The sequence below is a fragment of the Triticum dicoccoides genome, chromosome 3B (genome assembly GCF_002162155.2).
Source record: "Triticum dicoccoides isolate Atlit2015 ecotype Zavitan chromosome 3B, WEW_v2.0, whole genome shotgun sequence".
NCBI lineage: Eukaryota > Viridiplantae > Streptophyta > Magnoliopsida > Poales > Poaceae > Triticum > Triticum dicoccoides.
This window is the reverse complement of record NC_041385.1, coordinates 236350663-236377031: the sequence shown is the minus strand read 5'-3', so window position 1 is coordinate 236377031 and position 26369 is coordinate 236350663. Positions and strand designations below refer to the sequence as shown.

At 48.6% G+C, this 26369-nt stretch overlaps 2 protein-coding genes and 1 pseudogene across 2 annotated transcripts in view; all 3 read left to right on the top strand.

The window, feature by feature from the left end:
* LOC119279500 (E3 ubiquitin-protein ligase PRT1-like) overlaps positions 1-2227 on the top strand; it is a 4014-nt gene extending 1787 nt beyond the window's left edge. Inside the window, exons 2-8 of the mRNA XM_037560719.1 lie at positions 1156-1239; positions 1355-1383; positions 1454-1633; positions 1718-1759; positions 1834-1908; positions 1995-2112; positions 2224-2227. Coding sequence (XP_037416616.1) covers positions 1156-1239; positions 1355-1383; positions 1454-1633; positions 1718-1759; positions 1834-1908; positions 1995-2112; positions 2224-2227 — 532 coding nt within the window. The remainder of the gene's footprint in view (positions 1-1155; positions 1240-1354; positions 1384-1453; positions 1634-1717; positions 1760-1833; positions 1909-1994; positions 2113-2223) is intronic.
* Positions 2228-2493: 266 nt separating this feature from the next.
* LOC119281191 (E3 ubiquitin-protein ligase PRT1-like) lies at positions 2494-6234 on the top strand. The gene is made up of 3 exons (XM_037561787.1): positions 2494-2567; positions 5570-5652; positions 5744-6234. The coding sequence occupies exons 2-3, from the start codon at positions 5599-5601 to the stop codon at positions 6092-6094; spliced, it is 405 nt and encodes a 134-aa protein (XP_037417684.1). The 5' UTR covers positions 2494-2567; positions 5570-5598; the 3' UTR covers positions 6095-6234.
* A 3428-nt stretch (positions 6235-9662) lies between these two features.
* Positions 9663-10302, top strand: LOC119279499 (annotated as a pseudogene).
* The last annotated feature ends 16067 nt before the right edge of the window (positions 10303-26369 follow it).

The window sequence follows — 26369 nt, the reverse complement described above, 5'->3', positions numbered from 1 at the left end:
GGTTGGGGGGGGGGAGGGCGCACCCCTCCTCGTCATTCTCCATCGCAAGCCCTGCACTCTTTCCTATGCGGTGCAGACCAACAGCCATCCGGCGGGGAGAAGGCAGGGTGTCACCGACAGGAGCGCATCGCGTAGCACCACTGCTTTCCGCCGCCGGCCGCCGCGAGGGCGCCTTTGCTGGTCGCTCTTGCGACCACTTCCAGGTGGCCATACACATGCACTCCTTTGGTCCAGGTGGTGTCCATGGGATCCAGGTGGCTGTACACGTGCACGTCCGGCCTGCGGATGGTGTCCACTTTTTGTTGAGGGGTCCAAAATAAAGCGTCCCTGTCCATTTCAGGTTGAGAGTATTAAAACAAGCCGAGATGTAAAAGGCTTGTTTTTAGGTGTTAGGTTTGTGTTGCGTCGAGTCATGGTTATAAGTTGGTTAGGCTGCAGCTCGAGGACAAGCTGCATGTGCAGGTGGGGTGTAGTGTTAGAGTACGTAATGGGCCTAATGAGCCTGGGCTGGCGGTATAGCCCATTAGTCTTAGGGTTAATTAGAGATAAGGGTCGCTTGCTTAGGGGTCAAGTAAGCCTTGCTTGGGAGTCAAGTAAACCTCTCTATATAAAGAGAGGAGATGTATCACTCTAAGCAAGCAAGAATTAAGAAGGAAATCCCTTCCCTCTTGCCCGGCCGTGGGTAGAAAGGCTCCCGTCCGGCCCTCTGGCGCCCTCCTTCTAGCAGCGCCATAGCAGTCCTACCTTTTATATTGAGATTGATCCATGCTTTGCGCCCCGTCTGCGAATCGGCAAGGGACATCTTGAGTCCTTGGTGTCTCACGTGTGTTCTGCACACGCAGAACACACGCGCGACGACTGGCTGCAATACAGATAGGTTGCATCCATAATACAGGCCATGGCTACGCCCTTCGATCCCAGACTTTTAGTACACGGTTACAAAGGACATGGAGCCTTCCTTTTGTGTTATGAAGGCCCATACTACTCAAAATTCATGGCGATTGATGATTTTGATCTAAGTTCAATGGAGTCTCAACCAAAACATACTACATGGAGCCTCAACCAACCTACCGTATCCCCCAAATCAAACACACCTAAGTTTCATCAAACCACTCGATCTGCTACTGTTTGTCTCACTAATTTTTCAAATCGTAGGATGGCTGCTGACAACAAGATGCATTTCCTGAAGCTGGAGGAGGAGGTGGTGATCCCGACTACGTTCAAATGTGCCATTACTTAGTAAGTTTCAGTGTTTCATCAACGCACTTAAAGTTCCAGTCCTCGATTTGTTGTGATGTCTCCCCTCGCCTGTCACACACCACACCCACTTATTTTATATTTCTCTATGATGCAGTGACTTGCTCTTCAAACCGGTGGTCTTGGGTAAGTTTTGATTCATTCTATCCAGAGTTACACACATGTTTTTCACTGAATTGTTTTATTGATAATATAGTTTGTGGACACACCTTCTCGTTCTGGAGTATTGCTGAGCATATGAGCATCTTAGTTGACACTCTATGCCCCTTGTGCAAGACGCAGTTTGCACATTTTCCAAAAATATGTGAGACTTATCATACTTTGGTTAAGAAATTGAAACCAGCGGAGTATGCAAGAGTTGAAGCGGAATTTTTAGGTGCGTAGCATTGACTACTCTAGTCTACTTTTGTCTTACCACACCTTACATTTTTTCAATTATATTGTTGCGATTGTCTTGCAGAACAAGAGAGAAGCTTGGGGAGATCATCTCCACCAGTTGATGGTATTAGTTTTATAATAGTTATCGAATTGACAATTTCTTGACTGTGTGCATTAAGGCATTAACTCCTTAAATAGTTGGTTTGCAGGATGAGCTTTGTTTTGAGTGTAACAAGCTACTATACAAGCCATCAGTCTTAAATTGTGGACACGGTATTAAAATTAGAGTTTTTGCCTACATTTAGTGACTTCTTAATGTGAAAATTGATATTTTTTCCTTCTGTTTTTTTTTTCTGAAGTTTGTTGCAAAAGCTGCTTGCCATCTAGTGATGGGCTATTGGCATGCAAGCGTTGCGGAAGTGTTCATCCAGGGAAGTTTCCCTCTGTGTGCATTTCTCTGGATGAGATCATCCCAAGGTTTTGGTTACCGAATGAGGTAATTTTACCGAGGGGGACTGATAAATGTGGTTACCACGGTTACCGAGAAATACCGACAAATACCGAGAATATTTCGAGCGAATTTTATAGTTGAATTTTGAATTCAAATAAGAAAATGAACGAATATTCAAACCAGAGACCTCTCAAAACAGGAACTAGGTTGCTACCAACATGCCATAACCAACTTTCATTGCATTAATTAGACCCTACATACCTTACTGTAAATCGAGTGTTTAAATTCAAAAATTTCAAAAAAATGGTATTTTTTGCTCGGTATGACGATTTACCGAGGGGCACGGAAATACGTGGTAACCATGGGAAATCTTGAAATTTCGACTGGTAACCAAAACCTTGGATCATCCAAGAGTTCTTCCCGCGGGAGTACGCTGCAAGGGCTGAGGCTGTTGGACTAAGTTTTGAGCCTTTATCATCGGGTAAGCATCGGGAACGTGTTCAGTTGTTTCTTGCCTTACTAAAATATTGATCACACTTGGGTGGGGGAGAGATAGGGGAGCTGGACTCAGGAGAGAGAGCTAGAGAGGTGTGCTGCATGTGGGCACACATCGTCACACTTGTGATTTAGGGTTGCTTATCTTACACTTCTATTGTTGGCAAAATGATAGTCTGGGCACAAAACCTAGGGTGTAGCATCCACCCTCGTCGACCTGATGTCCATATGGCGTATAGCCTGAAAATCTTGGTGTAGATTATGAACGGCAGAGACATGCTCACTGCTATGTGTTCCGTGGTGCTCTGCTCCGGAGCCACCGGTCTACACAAGAAACTAAAGTTGAATCGCTCTCAAACCAACTGCTTTGGAAACTTTAGGTTCAGAGTTTGATTATCACATTGCCTTGCCTGCGTTCGGTACCCTGGTGGTTTACTGAATGCGTGGTGCAGCCGTGAGGTCACCTTATCCACTCCGCAACTCACTAGGAATGCCATCTCTGCCCAAGTCTCTTCTCCTGTCGGGACACCTTAGTGGATTACTACCGTTTATGGGCAAATAAAGCTGAAACTGGTAAGATCTCCTTCCTGGCTGAGCCCCATGATGCTCACACGGCTTGCTCTTCCCGTGGATGCTTTGTGGATCTTCGACCCGGGACCGCACCAGATCGTCAGCCGCAAGCAGAATGCCTTCATGGGTGGGCGGTCATTGCATGATAACTTCATCCTCTTCCGAGAGACTGCACACTCTCTCTACAACAACTCGTGTGCTACACAAATTGGACCTATCCAAAGCCTTTGATTCAGTCTCTTCCCTGTCTTCTTTGAAGTGCTCAAGAGTTGGGAGCATCGGTTTCAGCGACCAATGGCGAGATTGGCTTGCAATCCTCTGGTCCTCAGCTAGCACTCGAGTCATGCTCAACGGAGTGCAGGTCCACCAATTTGGCACAGAAAGGGGCTGCACCAAGGTGACATGCTTTCCCCAATGCTCTTCGTCATCGCGGTTGATGCCCTCAGCTGTCTTCTCCACCACGCCACCACACTTGGTGTCCTGGAGCAATTGCAAGCGCTGTCCCGTGGCCGGAGTTTCACTTTATGCAGACAACTGGGTCATCTTCTGCCATCCCTCCTGTCACGCCCCTAGATTAGGAGGTGACAAATCAATACCGAACAGCACCAAATCCATCGATACAAGTGTTCCTGGTGTATGAATTAAATCACCAAACCAAGGTTCACAAACGAACTACAATCCAGAGAAGAGAATCAAGGATGAGAAGAGCACAGAATCAAGGTAAGCATGAGAGAATCATGAGGAGAGGGGATACACTCGTCTGGTACGAGGGAAGGGAAGAGCTGGAGGAGGAAGAACGCCAAGCCAATTCTATTCTGTTCGCCCCCCTGATGTGCTTCCCTGGTTGCATATGTAGCATATGCCATGCCAACTGGGCCCTATGCTCCAATGACAAGCCCTTTCCATAAGCCCAGGCCCAGCTTACAGACATATAGTGACAGCCCGTAGTGGGGGTGTTACACCTCCAGCTCCATGCATGACCTCATTGCCTCCGTGAATTTTATCGCTTTTCGGTGAAGCCTCACATCGGTGCACCAATTACACTGAAAGTTTGGCCATGTCTCTGCACTGTTCACCCGATGAGGCGGCCTTGGTCGCCATCCAGCTTGGTTGTGGAGGAATTCCCACTTCCCTACCTCGGGTTCACCTCACTGTGCGCCGACCTACTGCTGCTATTCCCTATTATCTTGTGCTAGCCAGCGGAGTTTGGTGGAATTGGTGTCAAAGACCAGGAGCGTCCCGGGGTCGCTCTACACCCCCACTTGCTTTGGTGTAGACGCACAGACAGTCAGCGATCCTGGAGCGGCCTTGAGTTGCAGTTCTCAGCTATAGAGAAGGCCATGGTTTTCGTCTCCACCTTCATGTGTGTCAGGAATGGAACCAAGTCCCTCTTTTGGAAAGGTCGATGGCTGGATGGCCGTGCCCCCAGCAGGACTACACAACTGATTTATGGGCATGTGCCCAAGAGGCTTAGGAAGTAGAGGAAAGTGGCTATGGCTGCGCATAACCATTCTTGGATGCTCAACATCCACGGATTGCTTGGCTTGCGTGAGCTCATCCAGCCTTCACGCGCTGTGTCCCAAGTGCAATTCAGTGACCAACCTGATCACCTCCTTTGGCGTTGTACTGAGAGCGGCACCGTGCAAAGCCTCCTTCGGAGGTTCCACCGGATGCAGAGCTTGGAAGCTTACCTGGCCCTCGTGGGCACCGGCACCACGCGAGGTGAAGGTCTTCTTTCTGCTTGCTGCCCTTGATAGATTCTAGACCGCTCAACGGCTTGAACGCCGCAATCACCCTCACCAGCCAGCCTGCATGTTCTGCAACCAAATCCTCGAGACTATGGCGCACTTCTGGTCAAATGCTCCTTTGCAAGGCATGTGTGTAGGAAAGCTCTGGCTTGGACCAGGTTCCCTTTCCGTCCACTCGACCCCGGTGAGCCTCTTGTTGATCGATGGCTCATGGCCAGGGCTTGCTCGCCCAAGGATCTTCATAAAGGTGCCACCTTGAGATGTCCTTCTCACCTCCTGGATGCTGTAGAAGCACTGCAATGACGCGCGTGTTGTTGTGCTACTGGGGCTAATCAAGGACGAGGCCAAAGGTTGGGCCCAAGCCAGCGAATAGGGCTTAGGATGTGTTCGCCCGGGGAGTGGGATGTCTGCCAAACCCCAGCACTCTGTTTCGTGTACCCTGCCCCTGCTTGGGGTTTTGTAGTTTTTTCTGTCTTTGTGAATATATTGAGACGCAAGCTTTGCGTTTTCACGAAAGAAAAACAAGATTGATTATATATAACAAAAAATGTTGGCCATCTAATCATTTTGCTTCTATTAATTCATTAATATGATTACTGTTTAGTTTGAGATGAAAATAAATCTATAATAATGAGTTGCCGTTCATGAACTTGTGTTTCTTGACGTTTAGGTAGTTCGCTCAACAATGATAGCAGAAGCATGCCTCACAGGGTTGGCAATGTGCACCTTGGTGTTGGATGTGACAATTGTGGAGTAAGTGAAGTTGTACATACCTAGATTATAGTTTGTAATGGCCACATTAGGGCACTCACAAACTTGCATATTATGTCAAACGTGTGTGCAGGCAGAACCGATTCGAGGTAACAGGTATAGCTGCATGGACTGTGCGGTGGGTTACGATCTTTGTGAAGACTGCCATTCAAAGGGGTCAACATGCGGGGGGCGATTTAACCAGCAACACCTGCCTGGCCATAGAATGGAAGCTAACAATACACTGCTCCTGAAAAATGTTATGGACTACAACAGTATCACAGATAATGAGCTATGGAACGACAATGAGCAGCCTCAGCCAGGGGGTGAGGAGCATGATGAGGATAATGGGGTGGAGGAATATGCGGAAGATGAGGAATATGAGGAAGATGAGGAGGATGTTGAGGATGTCGATGAGGAACGTACAACCTGCAGAATTGTGTAACTGCGGCTCATGTTGAATCGTGATGCCATATACTCATGTTGAATTCTTAAGTGATTATCGCTTCACTAAGAGTTGCTTTGTAACCAAACAATTAGGGATTTTAGTCTGATTAATGGATACAACATAATCTGGTAACTAAACTAGCTGAAAGTACCCTGTCCACGTTTGTTTGCTGAGCAGAATTTTCTTGTGCTATTTGAGCTCCTTCGACGAGCAGATCTTCACTTTTCCGGAGATATGTATGTCTGTTGCTTAGGATGCTTCGGAAGAACTAGAGCTAGCGAGAGTCGCCCTGCACGCTTTGGCTTCTGTAATTTTCCTTTCACCCAATCACATCAAAGCCATTGCGCACGCTTGGTTACCTGCATGACTTTTGACCTCCTTGCGCATTTGTGGCTGAGTTTATACAATACAACCCAAAAAAAATGCTCTGCACTTTTAGCATATGTGGCTGAGTAGATACAAGCAAAAATATCATCAGACCCAATAACCATCGGGACAATGGCGCATCCTTGTTGTTGAGTATAAGATTATTAGGAAGTGATAGACTAGGATTTGGTCCTGCCTTGTCTTGTACTCCAAGTTGGTTTTTGTACTCCTATATATATGCCCATGAGGCTCAAACAATATAACAACTATTCCACCAATCTCTCTCTCCCTTCTAACATGATATCTATCGCAAGTCGATCCTAAACCCTAGCCGCCGCTTCCGCACCTGCGCGTCGCCCCCGGGGCGGTCGGCCTCCATGACCGTCGCCGGGGGCTGCGTCGCCCGTACCTAGGGTTCGTCCGCCAGCCGTGTTGGCCGGCTGCCCTAGAGAGTCTTTTTTCCGATCCTTTGATCCGAGTTTTCTCTCTCTCGCCAATCGCTTTGATCGGCGTTTACTTTTTGGTTTTCCGGTCTATGTGATCCGGTTTGCGTCGCCCACCGCCGCCGTCGACCCCGTGCGCCTCTACTCCAACACCGGCGCGATTGGCCAGCTTCTTCACCGACTCGGCGGGCTCGCGCGTCGTCCGCGCGTCTGCCCGTCGGTCGCCCCGACGCGGCGGCCTCGCGCGTCATCCGCGCATCGGCCCGTCGGTCGCCCCGACCCGGCGGCCTCGCGTTATGCGGCGGCCCTTCACCACCGCCGTTCGCGCGACGGCCCGCCCGTCGATCTACGCCGGCCGTCACTGCCCTGCTTCGACCGGGACTCCTGCATCACCCCGACCCGACGGCCTCGCGCCATGCGGCGGCCAATCATAGCCGCCCTGCCGCCCGCCGCCGCCGGCTTCATCTCGGACTCCGCCGCCACCACCCTCCACCGAGCGGCGTCCCCGACCTCGCGCGCGATTGGCTTGATCACCCGCTCGTCGCCGCGATCCGCCTCATCTACGTCGCGCGATCGACCTGGCTCGTCGGTTACGCGCGCCTCCGCAGGTCCCGTGAAGATCGTCCCCGAGTTCAGCGCGCCTCTTCACCGATCGAGCATCGGGCTGCCGCTGCGTCGCCCCGTCAGGCCGCAGCGCCGCCGCCTCGTGGTTCTTCTCCCGGCTGCACCGACCCGCGTCACCACTGCGTCGCCCCTTCGGGTCGTAGTGCCGCGACCCGCGGTCCCCCGCCGCCCCGAGGGCGTTCGCTCTAGTCTGTCCCGTGGTTGCATCGACCGTCGTGCCGCCGCTGCATCGCCCTGTCGGGCCGTAGCGAGCGTGGCACGCGGTCCACGCCGCTGTCCCGAGGCCGTCCCCACGGTTGCACCGACTCGCGTATCGCCGTTGTGTCGCCCCTTCGGGCCGCAACGTCGCGGTCTGCGGTCCCCGCCGCCGCCTCGAGGTCTTCCCGCCGTCGCCCCGACCCGCCTACTGCCGCTGCGTCGCCCCTTCGGGCCATAGCGCCGCGGCCCACTGTCCACTCCGCCGTCACCGCGCGTCGACCTCCCGTGGTATGCACCGCGACGTCTCCCTTGGCGCGGGAACGCCACCGTCCGCGCCGGTCTTCGTCGCACTATCAGGGTTCTCGCCTACTTCGAGCACCGCCGCCGCACTCCTAACCTAGCCGCCGCCGCCGCTCTTCTTTGGCCGCCGCCGCCGCCCGTCCACCCCTTCGTCTTCGTCCAAGCACCAGCCCGTCGCCAGTGTTGCCGTCATCTACCCCGACCACTTCGTCTACTCCGACCACCGTTGGTGACATTGGCCCCGCGCCGATGAACACCGCAAGTGTCGTCGAGTTCTTCTCTGCTGGCCCTACGATTTCTTCGACATGGCGTACAGCTCGTGCAGGTCCTAGTCTCCGCATGCCCGGTGCTAGCAACGCCGCCGCGTGCCTTCGTCCACGACGTGTCCCCGGGTCTGGCAAGCCTGGTGCGGCGCTTCGTCAACTTCGTCTTCGTCCGTCTACGCATGCCCGGTGCTGGCAACACCGGTGCGTGCCTTCGTCTATGATGTGTCCTCGGGCTTGGCAAACCCGCCGCGACGCGTCGTCAACAAAATCTCCTCTCCGGCACACCACTACTTCGACACCACCGCGCCCATGCTAACTCGGCGCCCCCTTGCGCCCGCGGCACCACGACGACTTCCTCAACACCGGCCACCCCGACTCGACATCGACCACGGCATTCTTCACATGGCTACCTCGACCACGGCTCCACCACACACGCTCTCGGCTACATCGACAAACGGCACAAAGGGCTACCGCCTGCTTGAGCAACCTCGCCGGTTTTCACTCTAGTCACGACTTCCGCGATGCGTCGACCGTTACGACTGTGGGGGGTGTCCGTCGGCTTGCCTTCGGATTCTTCTCCAGTCTCACCATCTGTGTCGCTACCGTTGTTACTGCAGGGGGATGTTGAGTATAAGATTATTAGGAAGTATAGGATAGACTAGGATTTGGTCCTGCCTTATCTTGTACTCCAAGTTGGTCTTTGTACTCCTATATATATGCCCATGAGGCTCAAGCAATATAACAACTACTCCACCAATCCCTCTCTCCCTTCTAACACTTGTGATGTCCACGTCGGACAGGAAGGACAAAAGGAACGCGACGCAGGAGTGCTGCTCAACATTGACAACCGGCCTGACTGTTGGTCATGCTCGCGTATTAGTCAGAATAATAGAGATCGATATCTAACCTAACCCGGGTCTCCTCGACGATTCCCTTCCCTCTTGCCCCCGCTGGAATTGGATCCTCTACCATAGAGAAGGAAATTTAGAGAAGCTATGGTACCATAACTTACCTTCTTTCAATCTATATGATTAAGACTAAAATGACTAAAATGATTTTGTAAATTACTGATCTGATGTGTACATTTAGAGTAGAGGTAAAAACACACTAAGTCCTGAAACTTGTCTAACATGTGATGGTTTAGTTCTAAAACTTGCAAAAGTGAACTATGTAGTCCTAGAACTTGCACACAATGTGCAAATTTAGTCCTGAGCCAATCAGAGGTAACCAAGTGGCGCCAGCTGGCCCGGCCCATTCATCGCTGAACAATTTGCAGATACCTCCTGCCATTTTGTCAATTCAACCCGTAGGATACCCATTGAATCCTTGAATCCGGCTGTCGGTTAACCCGCGGCGGGCGGCACGGCCATGCCCACTGTGCCGAGCATCCGCATGGTGGCCGCCATCTTCGGGCTGCTGCTTCTTGCCTTCGTGCTCTCCTCCACCGTCATCTACCTCATCTCCCCGGCCCGCGTAGCCCCCCCCCCCAGCATCCTCCTCCTCAACCTCTCCCCTTCTTTGCCAGGTGCCCGCCCGCCTCGCCGCTCCGCGTCTTCACGTAAGACACCCCTCCCCCCGCGCTTCCACATCGCCATGATGACCGCCTCGAGGAATGGCCGCGGAGATGGGGGACCCCGAGGGGAACTCCACCACGTTCCTCGCGTGGCCGTCCTCCACGGGCAGGATCATGCGGCAACACAGCGTGGAGTACTGGATGATGGCTTCCCTGCAGCAACAACAACAACAAGGAGGAGCGGCGAGGCCGTGGGTGGCGGAGGCCGTCCAGGTACGGGATCCAGACGCCGTCGAGGCCTTTTTCGTGCCCTTCTCCTCGCTCAGCTTCAACGTGCACGGCCGCAACATGACCGATCCCGACACCGAGGCCGACCGCCTCCTTCAGGTAGCAGACGCTCCTCCACACTCCCTTATCGCATTGCTTTTGCTGGTAGCTCTGTCCTTTGGCCTAGAATGGATCATCTCGGCTCTGATTGAGACATCTCTGCTCTGAATTGTGTTTTGGACGCGTCTGGCTGGCGGTCGTTGGCTCGCTAGCGCTCGCGAGCGGCCGACCAAAAAAGGTAAGCAACTGCCCCCCTGGTCCTTCCGGGCCAGCTGTTCCCATGCGCTTACAAAGGAAAATCAGGATCCCCACCACCGTTCACTTTCACGTGATACTGATCAACTTCCAACGCCCCCTCGCCCACCCACTCTCCCCGCTGGTCGCCCAACTTCTTCCCCACGAAAGAAAGGGATCCATGGCCATGAACCAAATCCTGTAGAGCTGACATGGCAAAGCACTCTAGGTGAGGAGATCTGGGTCAGAAAACAATAAGAGAAGAGAGGCTTAGCAGGCAACACCATCAGGTGAGAAAATTCTTCTGCTCTCCCAGATCAAACCTTGTTCACTTTCCCCTGCCATTTCCCCCTGAATCTCCCAAATCAAGTAAAAAATCTCCATGATTGGAGGGAGAAGGAAGACCAAGAAAAGCACTAGAAAATATGTGGATATGATATTTGCACAACTGATTCACTTTCCTGTGCAAGTAAACAATTGTTACGAACCAACTATCTCCCGGATGTGTGCAACAAACACACTCAGGGAGAACTTTAGCAGAAAAAACTTGATGTAGTCCGTGTGCAACTAAACATGGTTTGAAAGCCAACTTTCCACTGGATGTGTGCAACAAGAACATCCATGGATGAGTTGCAGATACCATGGATTTCTAGCCAACTGAACATGTATTCTAGCCAACTAAACATGCATTCTAGCCAACTTTGTACCTGAATGTGTGCAAATAAACACAATAAAAATCTGTAGTATCAGTGGAAACAAAAAGCATAATTGTGCAACTAAACACACATTCTAACCAACCTGTGCATGGATGTGTACAAGTAAATACAAATAAAACTGTAGTATTTATGCAAAAAACCTGATGTTTGTGCAACCACACACATGATCCACGCCAACTTCTCCAGCGAAGTGTGCAATAGACAAACAAACCAAGCTAACGAAACCACAAACCATAGTAATCGTCACGCATATAATCTTGTCCCACACAAATCGCAGACCTAAAAGTGGAAAATATGTTCAATATACTAAAAGTAAAAACAGAAAAGGCGATGAAATCTATAACTATATGCTGTCATGTAAATCTTCTTTCTTCTTTCATCTGGACCTGTCATCTCAACTGTAGCATCAAATTATGTGCAGAAAAATCTACACCAGCTCCTTGCCAAACAAACCTGCACATCATTACAACAACACAAAAATGTGAGAAAACATTGAAGTAAAAGTCCTGTTTTCTATCTGTGCAACCTATTTACTGCAGAATGTGCAACAAACACAACCATTCTGTGCAAACAAAATGCAAACCTGTTGTAAATAGATTTTGATAAAAATACAGAGTTTGTGCAACTAATATGTCATACTGGTGTGCAAGTACTTATGATTGTGTCGTTGCACAAAAACAGAATGTTTGTAGGTTGTTTGAAACTCTTTGATGATTAATTTAATCATTTCACTTCCATCTTTTTAATGTGAAGGGCGCGTGTAGCGGCATCAAAAGAAAGATGATTGATCTTAATGAGTTTCCTCCTGATCTCAATGAGCTTCCTCATGATATGGATCAGCATCAACCCAGCATACCACCAGGAGGTAATGCTGATTATGGGACAAAAAATGTGCACTCCATGCAACCAAGACCTGAGCATAGTCCTATGGGACATGAACATGTGGCAGGGCAGTCATCAACCCGTGGTGTCCCTGACTCCCTGTAGTGGTGTCTTTGCAGTCAAAGAGCCATACTCTAAATGACACGGGCACTTGCTGGTCCAACCAGGACTAATAGCTAGGAGCTCGAGCTATTGACAGTGCTGTACAAGGAGAAGAAGGAGAGGATGAGGCTGGGTCTCAGCCCATGGAACCCTATGTTGGCATGAGGTTTGACAACCTTCAAGTTGCTAAGGATCATTACAACAGCTACGCCCTACGGATGGGTTTCTCTATCAAGATGAACACCTCGAGGCGGACACTTCACACAAATGAATTGGTAAAACAACAGTTTGGTTGTGAAAGTGCAACTAATCCTCGGGTGGTTCTGGTAATTCATTACAACATATAGCTCATTGAACTACAAGTTAAATATTTCAGAAAGTTCAATGATTGGCATGTGAAAGCACAAGTGCTCCCCGGGTGATTTTGGTAATTAATGTCAACATATTTCTTGTTGGACTAATACTTTCATCTAGTATATTTCAGATAAGTTCAACAGTGGAGTGGCATAGACAAGAGGATGTGGAACCCCTTCAAGATGCTAAGGACAAAGGATTGGCTCAAGCTCAAAGCTCAGGACTCTACATTTCCTGTTTTAGTGATCCAAGATCACATTGAGTCCATAGGAAAGCCAATACTATTAAAAGGGGATGAGGTGTTGCTTAATGGCGTGCTTGCTCAAAGTGCTTAGTGATATGCTCCAAAGCCCTCAACCACTTTCTCATATCCACATATGTCCCAAACCAAAAGTCAAACTCGGCCCAACCGATTTGATCCATCCGGCGCCACCGAGTTCATTTGACATAGCCACTGCCAGAAACCCTAATTAGTTCGGTCACACCGATGGGATCTCGGTCTCACCGAGATGGCTTGCAAACTCTCTGTTGTCTATTGCAATACGGTCACACCGAGTTTGCCTAACCAACTCTCTGTTTTACTTATTACCAAACCGGCCCCATCGAGTTGTGTAATCGGTCAAACCGAGATGAGATTTTACCCTAACCCTTGCACATCGGTCCCACCAAGTTGATCATATCGGTCCCACCGAAATTGCCTAACGGTCACATATGCACTGAATCGGTTCGACCGAGTTTTCTGATTCGGTCCCACCGAATTTGGTATAATGTGTGTAACAGTTAGATTTTGTGTGGAGGCTATATATACCCCTCCACCCTCTCCTCATTCGTGAGGGAAGCCATCAGATCTTGCCTACACTTCCACTACTCATTTTCTGAGAGAGAGCCACCTACTCATGTGTTGAGACCAAGACATTCCATTCCAACCATATGAATCTTGATCTCTAGCCTTCCCTAAGTTGCTTTCCACTCAAATCATCTTTCCACCAAATCCTATCCTATGAGAGTGAGTTGAGTGTTGGGGAGACTATCATTTGAAGCACAAGAGCAAGGAGTTCATCATCAACACACCATCTATTACCTTTTGGAGATTGGTGTCTCCTAGATTGGTTAGGTGTCACTTGGGAGCCTTCAGGAAGATTTTGGAGTGAACCAAGGAGTTTGTAAGGGCAAGGATATCGCCTACTTCATGAAGATCTACCCTAGTGAGGCAAGTCCTTCGTGGGCGATGGCTATGGTGGGATAGACAAGGTTGCTTCTTCATGGACCCTTCATGGGTGGAGCCCACCGTGGACTCGCGCAGCCGTTACCCTTCGTGGGTTGAAGTCTCCATCAACGTGGATGTACGATAGCACCACCTGTCGGAACCACGACAAAAACATCCGTGTCTCCAATTGCGTTTGCACACTCCAAACCCATCCCTTTACATTTTTGCAAGTTGCATGCTTTACTTTCTGCTGCTCATACACTCTTTGCATGCTTGCCTGATTTGTATTGTGAATGGTTAAACTTGTGCTTAAACTCCACCCAAACTTGAAAAACTTAAAAACTGCCAACTTTGTGTGTTGAGTGTCTAATCACCCCCCTCTAGACACCTATTCTCGATCCTTTCAATTGGTATCAGAGCTTTGGTCTCCATTGCTTTGGTTTAAACACCATTGGAGGAAGATGGATGAGTCTACTTTGGTGAGTCTTAGACATAGAGTGCATATACTTGATGGAGAGTACTTTCATGAGTGGAAAAATGAGATGCGTGTGATTTTCAATGAATATCATTTGAACAAGTACATTACTAGCCCTTGTGCACCCCATGTTGATCCTATGCATCCTACCCTTGATGAGTCAATTGACATGATTCACAATCTTAGGACTTTTAATCTTATCACTAGAGGTTTGCCTAGAAACTTGATAGGTTGCTTGCCTACAATTAAGTGTGCCTACACCATATGGAAATTTCTTGAGAAACATTTTCCAAATTATTCCTTGCAAAATCTAGATGAAATTCTCCATAAGTCTATTGCTTTGAGTAAGATGAATTCCAATGATCCTATGTTTGGTGATTGTCTATTTGAGCTTACAAATCTTATGCGTGCCAAAGGAGATGTTGGAATTATTAGCAATATTATTTCCGAAGCTATTAGAATTCATAAAGAAGATCATTGTCAAACTCACTCTAATGAATCACCCTCTCTAGGAATTGATCCACCACATGATGATGTTGAACATGGATACTATGGTGAGGATGATGATAGTGACTTTGATCTTGATGATGCAATGAGACACTTTGGTCTTATGGCAAATCTTTGGGGATACATGGTGTGGGGACCCCGACTCATAAGTCATGATCACCGAATGCACGTGTACAGTGATCCCAGAGATCAATGCTCACTGAACACACAGAAGCTGAATAACAAGAGTCTTACATCCATACATACCGTATTACACAAGTAAGACCATTATGGTCGAGTCTTGAGTATAACATCGCAGCGGAAATCTTCGTCGATAACTTGGACCCATGCCATCTGCCTTAACCCTACAGGCATTCTGACTGGGAAGAGTCCTAGCTCGCATGTTCGTCACCGAAGTGTTCTTCATCACATCCTGTTCTTTCATGCCTGGCCAATAAAATAACCAGTGGCAAGCCAATGAGTACTCTGAATGTACTCGCAAGCAACCCATGTTTTGGTTCAAGATACAACAATGCATGATATAGGTAAATTTTTGCAGAAAGCTAGTTTTTCTCATGCAAGTATGATCAACAATTATCAAGGGCATGAATGTGGTCTGCCACAAGTATCAGGAGGTTACAGACATCATCATCGAGAAAGAGTCATAAACAACTCATGCTCAAGGTCATCGTGACTTCCTCACGAGTCGCATCATCAATATCACCAAACTGTGTTGTTTTTCAAAAACATATGGACGTAGCCCAAGAGCGGTTACCCAACTTTCCTTGACTGTGGACACGGTTATTCGAATAGTTTTACACTCTGCAGAGGTTGCACACTGTACCCACAAGATCCGGGGAATTTCTGTGTCATCCACGACCCGCGATACCTCAGGTACCCGGGGTAAGCACCCGATCACTACCTTTCCCTAGACGACACTAACATGGAGTCCACTCGATTGGCAGTAACCCCCGTGCCCAACATTTCACATAACACTTTCATGGAGCCTTGCTCCCATAATTATCACATACCACTGGCACGGGTTACCAACGGTGTGTCCGGTGCCCTGTGAAAACAGTCATGGCCGCCCTACCTGGCACGACCCCGTCCCGAGAGAGAGCACCAACTCTCCCCCGTCACTAGTAATGCGGGCTCCAAGCTAGTATCGGCCTAGGTAATCAATAATGCCCTTTCCCATATAAGGGTAGAGTGGTTGCGCATGTAAGGTTGGAATAACGGTCGCAACTTAAACCAATCCGTTTTTGAAAACAACACACACACTTGCCTCGGTACACCACTTCGTCATCAAGTGGTTACCCATCTCATCATATCCCTCGGGCATAAGTGGCGCCCGACGGGGTTTTCGAAAAAGTTCTTTGAAAATACTTTGTCTCCATCATCATGCATATTCCCGTCCCCTTTTGCGTAGCACTACTTTAGCATCCTGTCTACTCCCACCGTCATAACCCTCATAAGAAGGTAGGGTCATGCATAATGCAAGTATCAACGAGGAAGTAACGGTGGCAAACCACCCCATGTGGTTATCACAGTATCATGTCTCCGATGCAAACAATAAAAGTGCTATATGACAATGCATAAAAAGGGTTTCATAGACATGGTCAAAGGGCCGCTTGCCTGTTTTAACAGAGCCTTCGAGGTCTTCAAATATCTCTGGTCCAACTCCAAGCATTTCGTCTACCTCGTCAACTATCGTCGAAAGCAACCATAATAAGCAACACAACAAGGCAGGAAATAAAAGTGCTCTAAAAATATGAGTTGGACTTTTCTTGGATACCTCTGGTCATATGAGGATTGACCAAGGTGATTTCATTGGAAGTGGATCAATGGATCTCTCTGAACATTTCAATATGATGGAATCAAGGGATTTGTGGATTTGCAAGAAGTGTATAGAAACATTATTTTCAAAAATGAGCAGAGGCACCCATTTGACAAAGCATGATTTTAGAAGCACCTAGGAGTTGGTTTCACTGGATTTGGAGTTCAAAGGAATTTCCTATGAATTTGCAAAGTTGACAAACATGAAGAAATGGCTCATTATTTTGTGGGGCACAGAAGGTATTAAGAAAAATGCTCAGAAACTAAGTTATGAACTTAGAAGAATCTAGGAATTTGAATCATGGCATTTGGATCAATTTTGAGCTCTCTATGATTTTCTAAAGTTCATCACAGAATTGGAAAAATGGGGTTTTGATAAATATTTGTGAAGGAAATGCTTCTGTAAAAATATTACAATAGCATCATGCGGTAGGGCATGATTTTAGAAACTACTAGAAATTTAAATCATTGTATTTGGAGTTAATTTGAATATTTGGGAGATTTTACAATTTTATAGAAAAAAGAAAAAGAGAAGGGGAAGGGTTTTACCCTTATCCAGCGCACCGGCGAGAGATAGCAGTGGGCCGGCCCAGCGGCTCAGCTGCGCTGGCGACAGGGGGTGACGTCGAAGGCGGGTTCACGGAGTGCGCCAACGCGCGAGGAAAGCGGATCCGGCCGAAGCCGTCTCCACTTAAACGGGCGGGGCCCAGCCGCTGGGTCGCCGACACGCGGGGCCCACCTGTCAGGTTCATCCCCAACCTCCCGCTCGTACAAAGCAGAGGCAAGGGGCGGCGTCAGCGGCGATTTGCCGGCGCCACAGGGCGTCTCCGGTGATGCCCTGCCCACCGGCGTGCCCAGGAGGTGATGCCGCGCCCATCCATGGGTGGCACGACCGCCGAGGAGCTCAGGGTCGAGCACGGCGTTGGCCGCGGCGGAGGAGGTCGTCGGCGGCGGCGGTTACGGCGCTACGGCCACCGGGAGGAGAGGGAGAAGCACGGGAGGGGCTCGCGGTGATGGTGGTGATGCTCTAGTGCGGTCTAGAGGGAAGGAGGAGGAGAGGTGGGCGCGGATTTAGGCGGAGTCCGGCGGCTCGGCTCCGGCCATGGTGGTGGATGGAGGGCACGGGAGGAAGAATGAGTTGGTCCAGACGGTTGCTGGGAGGGAGAGAGGGCCAAAGGAGTAGAGAGGAGGCTCGGGGGTGGCCTTAAATAGAAGGGGGCGAGGTGCACCGTGGCTCGTGCGCCGACGAGCTCCTAGCCGTTGCTGGAGGCCACGGGGGCGCGCGTGGGCATGTCTGGGGTGTTCGTGGGGTTGGTCTGGGGCGAGAGGAGAGGAGAGAGGGAGCAGGGGAGGGCCAGAGCACCGCGCGTGTGAGATCAGTCATTGGAGCTCTCGGGCGGCCGGCGCGCGTGCGAAAGGAGGCAGCAGGAGGGAGAAGGAGGAGGGGGCCAGGGGCATGGCGTGTTGCGGACGTCGAGGCACCTTGACTGGCGCGAGGGGGAGGCTCGAGGTGGTCGGGGGACGCGGCGTCAACGGTTGGGAGCACGCAGACGTGCTCCAGAGCGCGCAAATGGCCGGCACCCACGGCTTTTTCTCGCATCCTCACGCGCCCACTTGTGTCTGGTGGTTGCAGGGGGGAGTAAAAAAATGTGGAAAGGGCATTGGATGCCTTGGGGAGCTAGTAGGGGAGAGGAGGGGTGGAGAGAGAGTGAAAATGCTGCTGTCCAGAGAAGGAAAGTGGATCCATGCCCCCCTTCATCATTGCCTCTCGGGCAGGGAAGCATACCACAGGTAGAGGGGGACTAGGAGAGGTTGTGGGAAGAAGTTCAGCTCATGGAGATGAGTGGAAGAGATCAAAAATGGCATTTTTGTAAAGTGTCAGAAGGTGTTTGATAATGGTTTGGGAAAGTAGATGATTTCCATTTGTCATGAGGATTGACAGGGTCATATGGTATGATAAAATAATAGGTTCCACCAATATTGAGTCCATTTGGGCAAAGTTGACAACGCAACTTTTGTGAACCCTAGAAATCAACAGAAATGGACTTTCCAAGATTTAGTCATGCAAATCTGTTCTCCTTGATGCACCACTTGGTGTAGTGTCATCATTTGAGGTTATGAACATGTCCACAAAAGTTGAGATCAAAAGGAGAAAGTTTCCAATGTAGAGTTGTCCAAATTTGGTTCTGGACAGGAAGGGTTTTGGGGCACTTTGATCAAGTTAACTTGTTCTCCAACTTTTGCCACTTGGTCTAGATAAATTATTAGACCATTTGAGCATGTTCACAAGGTTTGAGAACATTTGGACATGTTTGGCAGTGCAAAGTTGTTCAAACTTGAAAAAGGACAGAAGTGGTTTTGAGAGGGTTTCATGGGGTTATACTGTTCTCCATGACATGATACTTGTCAAGATCATCCAACATGTCATATGTGACATGCTAGAATTTTCTTGGAATTTTTGGAGAATATTTCCTTTGTAAATATTTCAAAAGCTTGAAATATTCAGAAAGGGTTTTTGAGGGATTTGACCAATATTTTGAACATGACCATGTGTTGAAAGTCTTATATATGGACACTATATGTCCACTGAGTTTCCCTGATTTTTGTCAAATATTTTTAAAACAATAAAATAATTTTTCCCTATTAAAGACCATTTCTGGCCTTAAGAAAAAGCTTTTAAATAAAATAGGAAAATAACTTTTAAATTTATATTTTTGTGGTTTCTGGGTATCCTATATCTAATAGGAGTCAAATATATTTTTGGAAAGATTTTTACTGCCCTTAATTAAGTACTTGCAGTGCAAATCTCAATTCAGGGGTTTTTGGAAAACTACTTTTTGAAAATACCATTTGGCCAAATTATTTTTGTAAGAAATTATTTTTATGTCCTATACACACGGCATGATCATTGGTCAAGGTTTTTGGATCAAGGGGAAGGAGTATAAGGGTTGGGGAATTTATTTGATTTTTAGAGCACTTGCAAACAACAGTCAAACATTCAATCAAAGCAAAGACAAAACACTCAAAAGTTTTTGTCAAACCACATTCTAGCATGATTTATTGACTTAAGTGTTGTGCCATGAAAATCAGGGTGTGACAGACCTACCCCCCTTACAAGAATCTCGTCCCCGAGATTCCCAGACTAGGCGCAGAAAGGGATACAGAACTTAGATGCGGGGCAGTCTTCACGTCCTCATACAACTCCTTCTTCCGTGTGGTGCTCCATTGAATCTTGAAGTACCTGGTGTTGTAGCTTCATGTATGATGCTCTCGGTTGACCCAGGTTGCTGAGGGGTCTCTCGCGTTAGGTCAGGTTGGACTAGGGGTCGATGGCTCGGTGGTGAATGCCCTCGTAGATATCGGGCAAGTTAGGAAGTTGGAAATGTTTCTGAGTGGTGTCGTGGGGAAAAAAACGTTACACAGTGGGTAAGTCAGGTGGTAACTCTAGATGGTAGCCTTCTGCTCTTCGCCTTGTAGTGATCTCAAAGAGGGTTGTTAAATCTTGGAGTGATCTCGAAGGGGACGACGAATCTTGGTGTGGGTCTCCTTGTCATGGAAATGCTTGGTTCCTTAGAGAGGACTGGCTTGCAGATACACATGGTCTTTGACGCGGAAGTATACTTCTTGAAGATGGTGGTTGGTGTAGTTCTTCCTCCTAGACATGACGATCTTCAGATGTTCCTTGACCAGCTCAACGATTCTTCTTCCGTCTTCGAGTAGACAAGTATGTCACCAAAGAAAGATGACAACTAACCTGTCCAAGCACTCCATGAAGTCTATGGGGTACGTAAGGTGGGCTGAGGCATTGGTGGTGATCACGGTTGAGTATTGGCCAACTTCTTCTCGTCCTAGGTCCAAAGCCCATGGTCATGATCCAACCATGTTGTGGCTTGGTAGGGCTTAAGGGTTTCAAGGATTCTAGGGTGCGAGTGAACATTTATCACCTTATCCTCGAGCACAGTTTATGAGATGCCAATTGTTCTACCTAGTCCTTTAAACAATTCTCGTCATATCACTAGCATCATCTCCTATAGGTCAACTCCAATCATCACTTATGCCATTTATATCCTCATGGCTCCTGAGAAGAGGTCTAACAAAATCATATATATGGCTGTCCCTATGTAAAAATCAACGGGTAGAGCATACAAGCTACTAAGCTTCAATTAAACATGATAATCCAAGTGCTCAGCCCATTCTTCCAAGGTCCAAGGTAGTGCATCTCTATCCTAAGGAATCACGTCGTAAGCCACTCCAAGATCTTGTTTCCTTCCTATGAATCAACTCCAGCAGCCCATTAACTTCCATTAATCACTACATAATCCATTAATTCTACAAATCCAACGCCTATGCTGGTGTTCCACATGATCTCCTAAAGTCCTTATAATCCCCAATACTTGAAAGGGCTTCCTTACTATAGTCAGTCCACCAATTCCCGTTATTGTGATCTAATAATACTCCAAGGTCAAGCTCACAAAGATGCCTAAATAAACTCCGACAATTAGTCCAATCTCCTAGTTTATCGTCCACCGAGAAACATGGTATCATGATCGAGATCATCAGTCTAAATCTGATTTACTCCGAACCATGTAGACATACTCAGCATCTATACTCATCTAGGATAACCTATTTAAACCCAAATCTCTTGTCCAACAAGGAATCCTACATGTTTCCCTCAAGTTATTGATATAAACTCATCAAGTCATTTGTCCTCTATTCCTATATCCTCAGATTTGTCCTCCCTATGGCATCGTCAGTTCTGGTGCTATCTTAGGAAGATAATGTGCTCGTTCACTATGTCCACTAGTTCCCTAATGAACCCAGTGATAAGCAAGGTTACGGAGGCTTAACAGGTTCTCTTGCAATTCTGTGGGTTAAGCACATGGTTAAGGACTCGAGCTGGGGTATCTTATGAAGTCTTGAAGGGTCTAGGAATGGGTCTCTAATCTTGAGAGGTAAACATAACTCTACTGGGCTGCCCTTGGTCGAGGAGGTTGTAGCAAAAGTCTTCAGTGTTGGTTGGTTGCCAAAGTAGAATCCTTGGTGTATCTTGTCTTGCTAGCCTTCAGTTGGGGAGAGAGATGAGAGGGAGAGGTAGCATAGAGGAGGGGAATGCCTAAAGGGGGTTCTATAGTGCAAGTGCAAACAATCAAGTGCAAAAAGGGGCCAAATACAAGCATTAAGATATGGAAGGTGATATAGACGCGTACTTGCCGCCTAGGGCAAAAGTGCGACCTATATCAAAATACAAACAAATGAAAAACAAGCAACACACAATCATGGTTCTATTCGAACTATCATATGGACTCGACTGCGCATAGGGGGTACACGACTCATCCTACCCTAGGGGTTCTCGGACTCACTAGTCGTGCCTTGTGCCTCATGCATTCTTCTGAGTTTTCCTCAGGTGTTGCTACGTCTCTTGTAGTTGTTCGATGAAACACTCCGGGTTGAGCCTGAAGATTCTTCAACAACTTCTTGCCTGTTGAAGTGATGGGGTGAAGGTGGCTCCTCGTGGTTGGCATTGACTTGATCTTCTCTTATCTTCTTAATCATGACGATCCCTTTCTGTCTTCTAAGCCGTCGATGGTACCAGGTAGGTAATCCTTTATGCAATGACATTATCAAGGCGTAATAGAGGTCCATCATGTCGGTTACGTTGATGTCAACATCGACACCAAGAGCGGGGGATGAGGAGAACCGTTTTCCTGCTCACTATGGTGAGGCGGACCAATTGGCGAGGTTCTCACCACCGATGGTTGCCGATACAACAACGGTAAGGACAAGATTGCTCTATTAGCGATGTATATCATGATCTTGCATATCCTATACCCTGGTCATCGTAGGCTAAGGTTGCATCATCTTGGGGCAGTGTCAAGGGTGTCACCATCTCCTGGGTCTTCAGGTCCTCATTCCTCGAGGATATATCTTCTGTTGGTATCGTCTTGTTGTGATGTCGCCAATCTTGTGTTCAGGAGATGTGGGTGAATGTCTGGCAAGGCATCTTCCTTCTAGATTATCCACGAGGATTACAAGGAATCTAGTGGTCAGGGGCATAAGGGTTCTAGCGACCAAAGGTTTTGAAGGGGAAGAGATCAATATGGAAAGTATACCTTAGTTTTCAAAAAACTGAGAAGGGAAGAGAAGTACAGATAGTTTTGAAAACTAGTAGTAGTTTTGGAAATAGTTTTACCCTAACTAACGACCATGCTAACTAAGGCTTCCTATAGTCAGGATGGCTCCGATACCAACTCTGTGGGGACCCCGACTCATAAGTCGTGATCACCGAATGCACGTGTACAGTGATCCCAGAGATCAATGCTCACTGAACACATAGAAGCTGAATAACAAGAGTCTTACATCCATACATACAGTATTACACAAGTAAGACCATTATGGTCGAGTCTTGAGTATAACATCGCAGCGGAAATCTTCGTCGATAACTTGGACCCATGCCATCTGCCTTAACCCTACAGGCATTCTGACTGGGAAGCGTCCTAGCTCGCATGTTCGTCACCGAAGTGTTCTTCATCACATCCTGTTCTTTCATGCCTGGCCAATAAAATAACCAGTGGCAAGCCAATGAGTACTTTGAATGTACTCGCAAGCAACCCATGTTTTGGTTCAAGATACAACAATGCAGGATATAGGTAAATTTTTGCAGAAAGCTAGTTTTTCTCATGCAAGTATGATCAACAATTATCAAGGGCATGAATGTGGTCTTCCACAAGTATCAGGAGGTTACAGACATCATCATCGAGAAAGAGTCATAAACAACTCATGCTCAAGCTCATCGTGACTTCCTCACGAGTCGCATCATCAATATCACCAAACTGTGTTGTTTTTCAAAAACATATGGACGTAGCCCAAGAGCGGTTACCCAATTGTCCTTGACCGTGGACACGGCTATTCGAATAGTTTTACACTCTGCATAGGTTGCACACTGTACCCACAAGATCCGGGGAACTTCCGTGTCATCCACGACCCGCGATACCTCAAGTACCCGGGGTAAGCACCCGATCACTACCTTTCCCTAGACGACACTAACATGGAGTCCACTCGATTGGCAGTAACCCCCGTGCCCAACATTTCACGTAACACTTTCATGGAGCCTTGCTCCCATAATTATCACATACCACTGGCACGGGGTACCAACGGTGTGTCCGGTGCCCTGTGAAAAGAGTCATGGCCGCCCTACCTGGCACGACCCCGTCCCGAGAGAGAGCACCAACTCTCCCTCGTCACTAGTAATGCGGGCTCCAAGCTAGTATCGGCCTAGGTAATCAATAATGCCCTTTCCCATATAAGGGTAGAGTGGTTGCGCATGTAAGGTTGGAATAACGGTCGCAACTTAAACCAATCCGTTTTTGAAAACAACACACACACTTGCCTCGGTACACCACTTCGTCATCAAGTGGTTACCCATCTCATCATCTCCCTCGGGCATAAGTGGCACCCGACGGGGTTTTCGAAAAAGTTTTTTGAAAATACTTTGTCTCCATCATCATGCATATTCCCGTCCCCTTTTGCGTAGCACTACTTTAGCATCCTATCTACTCCCACCGTCATAACCCTCATAAGAAGGTAGGGTCATGCATAATGCAAGTATCAACAAGGAAGTAACGGTGGCAAACCACCCCATGTGGTTATCACAGTATCATGTCTCTGATGCAAACAATAAAAGTGCTATATGACAATGCATAAAAAGGGTTTCATAGACATGGTCAAAGGGCTGCTTGCCTGTTTTAACAGAGCCTTCGAGGTCTTCAAACATCTCTGGTCCAACTCCGAGCATTTCGTCTACCTCGTCAACTATCGTCAAAAGCAACCATAATAAGCAACACAACAAGGCAGGAAATAAAAGTGCTCTAAAAATATGATTTGGACTTTTCTTGGATACCTCTGGTCATATGAGGAATGACCAAGGTGATTTCATTGGAAGTGGATCAATGGATCTCTTTGAACATTTCAATATGATGGAATCAAGGGATTTGTGGATTTGCAAGAAGTGTACAGAAACATTATTTTCAAAAATGAGCAGAGGCACCCATTTGAAAAAGCATGATTTTAGAAGCACCTAGGAGTTGGTTTCACTGGATTTGGAGTTCAAAGGAATTTCCTATGAATTTGCAAAGTTGACAAACATGAAGAAATGGCTCATTATTTTGTGGGGCACAGAAGGTATTAAGAAAAATGTTCATAAACTAAGTTATGAACTTAGAAGCATCTAGGAATTTGAATCATGGCATTTGGATCAATTTTGAGCTCTCTGTGATTTTCTAAAGTTCATCACAGAATTGGAAAAATGGGGTTTTGATAAATATTTGTGAAGGAAATGCTTCTGTAAAAATATTACAATAGCATCATGTGGTAGGGCATCATTTTAGAAACTACTAGAAATTTGAATCATTGGATTTGGAGTTAATTTGAATATTTGGGAGATTTTACAATTTTAGAGAAAAAAGAAAAAGAGAAGGGGAAGGGTTTAACCCTTATCTAGCGCACCGGCGAGAGATAGCAGTGGGCCGGCCCAGCGGCTCAGCTGCGCTGGCGAAAGGGGGTGACGTCGAAGGCGGGTTCACGGAGTGCGCCAACGCGCGAGGAAAGCGGATCCGGCCGAAGCCGTCTCCACTTAAACGGGCGGGGCCCAGCCGCTGGGTCGCCGACGCGCGGGGCCCACCTGTCAGGTTCATCCCCAACCTCCCGCTCAAACAGAGCAGAGGCAAGGGGCGGCGTCAGCGGCGATTTGCCGGCGCCACAGGGCGTCTCCAGCGATGCCCTGCCCACCGGCGTGCCCAGGAGGTGATGCCGCGCCCATCCATGGGTGGCACGACCGTCGAGGAGCTCAGGGTCGAGCACGGCGTTGGCCGCGGCGGAGGAGGTCGGCGGCGGCGGCGGTTACGGCGCTACGGCCCCCGGGAGGAGAGGGAGAAGCACGGGAGGGGCTCGCGGTGATGGTGGTGATGCTCTAGTGCGGTCCAGAGGGAAGGAGGAGGAGAGGTGGGCGCGGATTTAGGCGGAGTCCGGCGGCTCGGCTCCGGCCATGGTGGTGGATGGAGGGCACGGGAGGAAGAATGAGTTGGTCCAGATGGTTGCTGGGAGGGAGAGAGGGCCAAAGGAGTAGAGAGGAGGCTCGGGGGTGGCCTTAAATAGAAGGGGGCGAGGTGCACCGTGGCTCATGCGCCGACGAGCTCCTAGCCGTTGCTGGAGGCCATGGGGGCGCGCGTGGGCGTGTCTGGGGTGTTCGTGGGGTTGGTCTGGGGCGAGAGGAGAGGAGAGAGGGAGCAGGGGAGGGCCAGAGCACCGCGCGTGTGAGCTCAGTCATTGGAGCTCTCGGGCGGCCGACGCGCGTGCGAAAGGAGGCAGCAGGAGGGAGAAGGAGGAGGGGGCCGGGGGCGTGGCGTGTTGCGGACGTCGAGGCACCTCGACTGGCGCGAGGGGGAGGCTCGAGGTGGTCGGGGGACGCAGCGTCAACGGTCGGGAGCACGCTGAGGTGCTCCAGAGCGCGCAAATGGCCGGCACCCGTGGCTTTTTCTCGCGTCCTCACGTGCCCACTTGTGTCTGGTGGTTGCAGGGGGGAGTAAAAAAATGTGGAAAGGGCATTGGATGCCTTGGGGAGCCAGTAGAGGAGAGGAGGGGTGGAGAGAGAGTGAAAATGCTGCTGTCCAGAGAAGGGAAGTGGATCCATGCCCCCCTTCATCATTGCCTCTCGGGCAGGGAAGCACACCACAGGTAGAGGGGGACTAGGAGAGGTTGTGGGAAGAAGTTCAGCTCATGGAGATGAGTGGAAGAGATCAAAAATGGCATTTTGGTAAAGTGTCAGAAGGTGTTTGATAATGGTTTGAGCAAGTAGATGATTTCCATTTGTCACGAGGATTGACAGGGTCATATGGTATGATAAAATAATAGGTTCCACCAATATTGAGTCCATTTGGGCAAAGTTGAC

Coding starts and splice junctions, on each gene's coding strand:
- LOC119281191 (XM_037561787.1), top strand. CDS start 5,599: ATGCCTCACAGGGTTGGCAATGTGCACCTTGGTGTTGGATGTGACAAT. Junction 5,653..5,743: donor TTGGATGTGACAATTGTGGA/GTAAGTGAAGTT, acceptor ACGTGTGTGCAG/GCAGAACCGATTCGAGGTAA.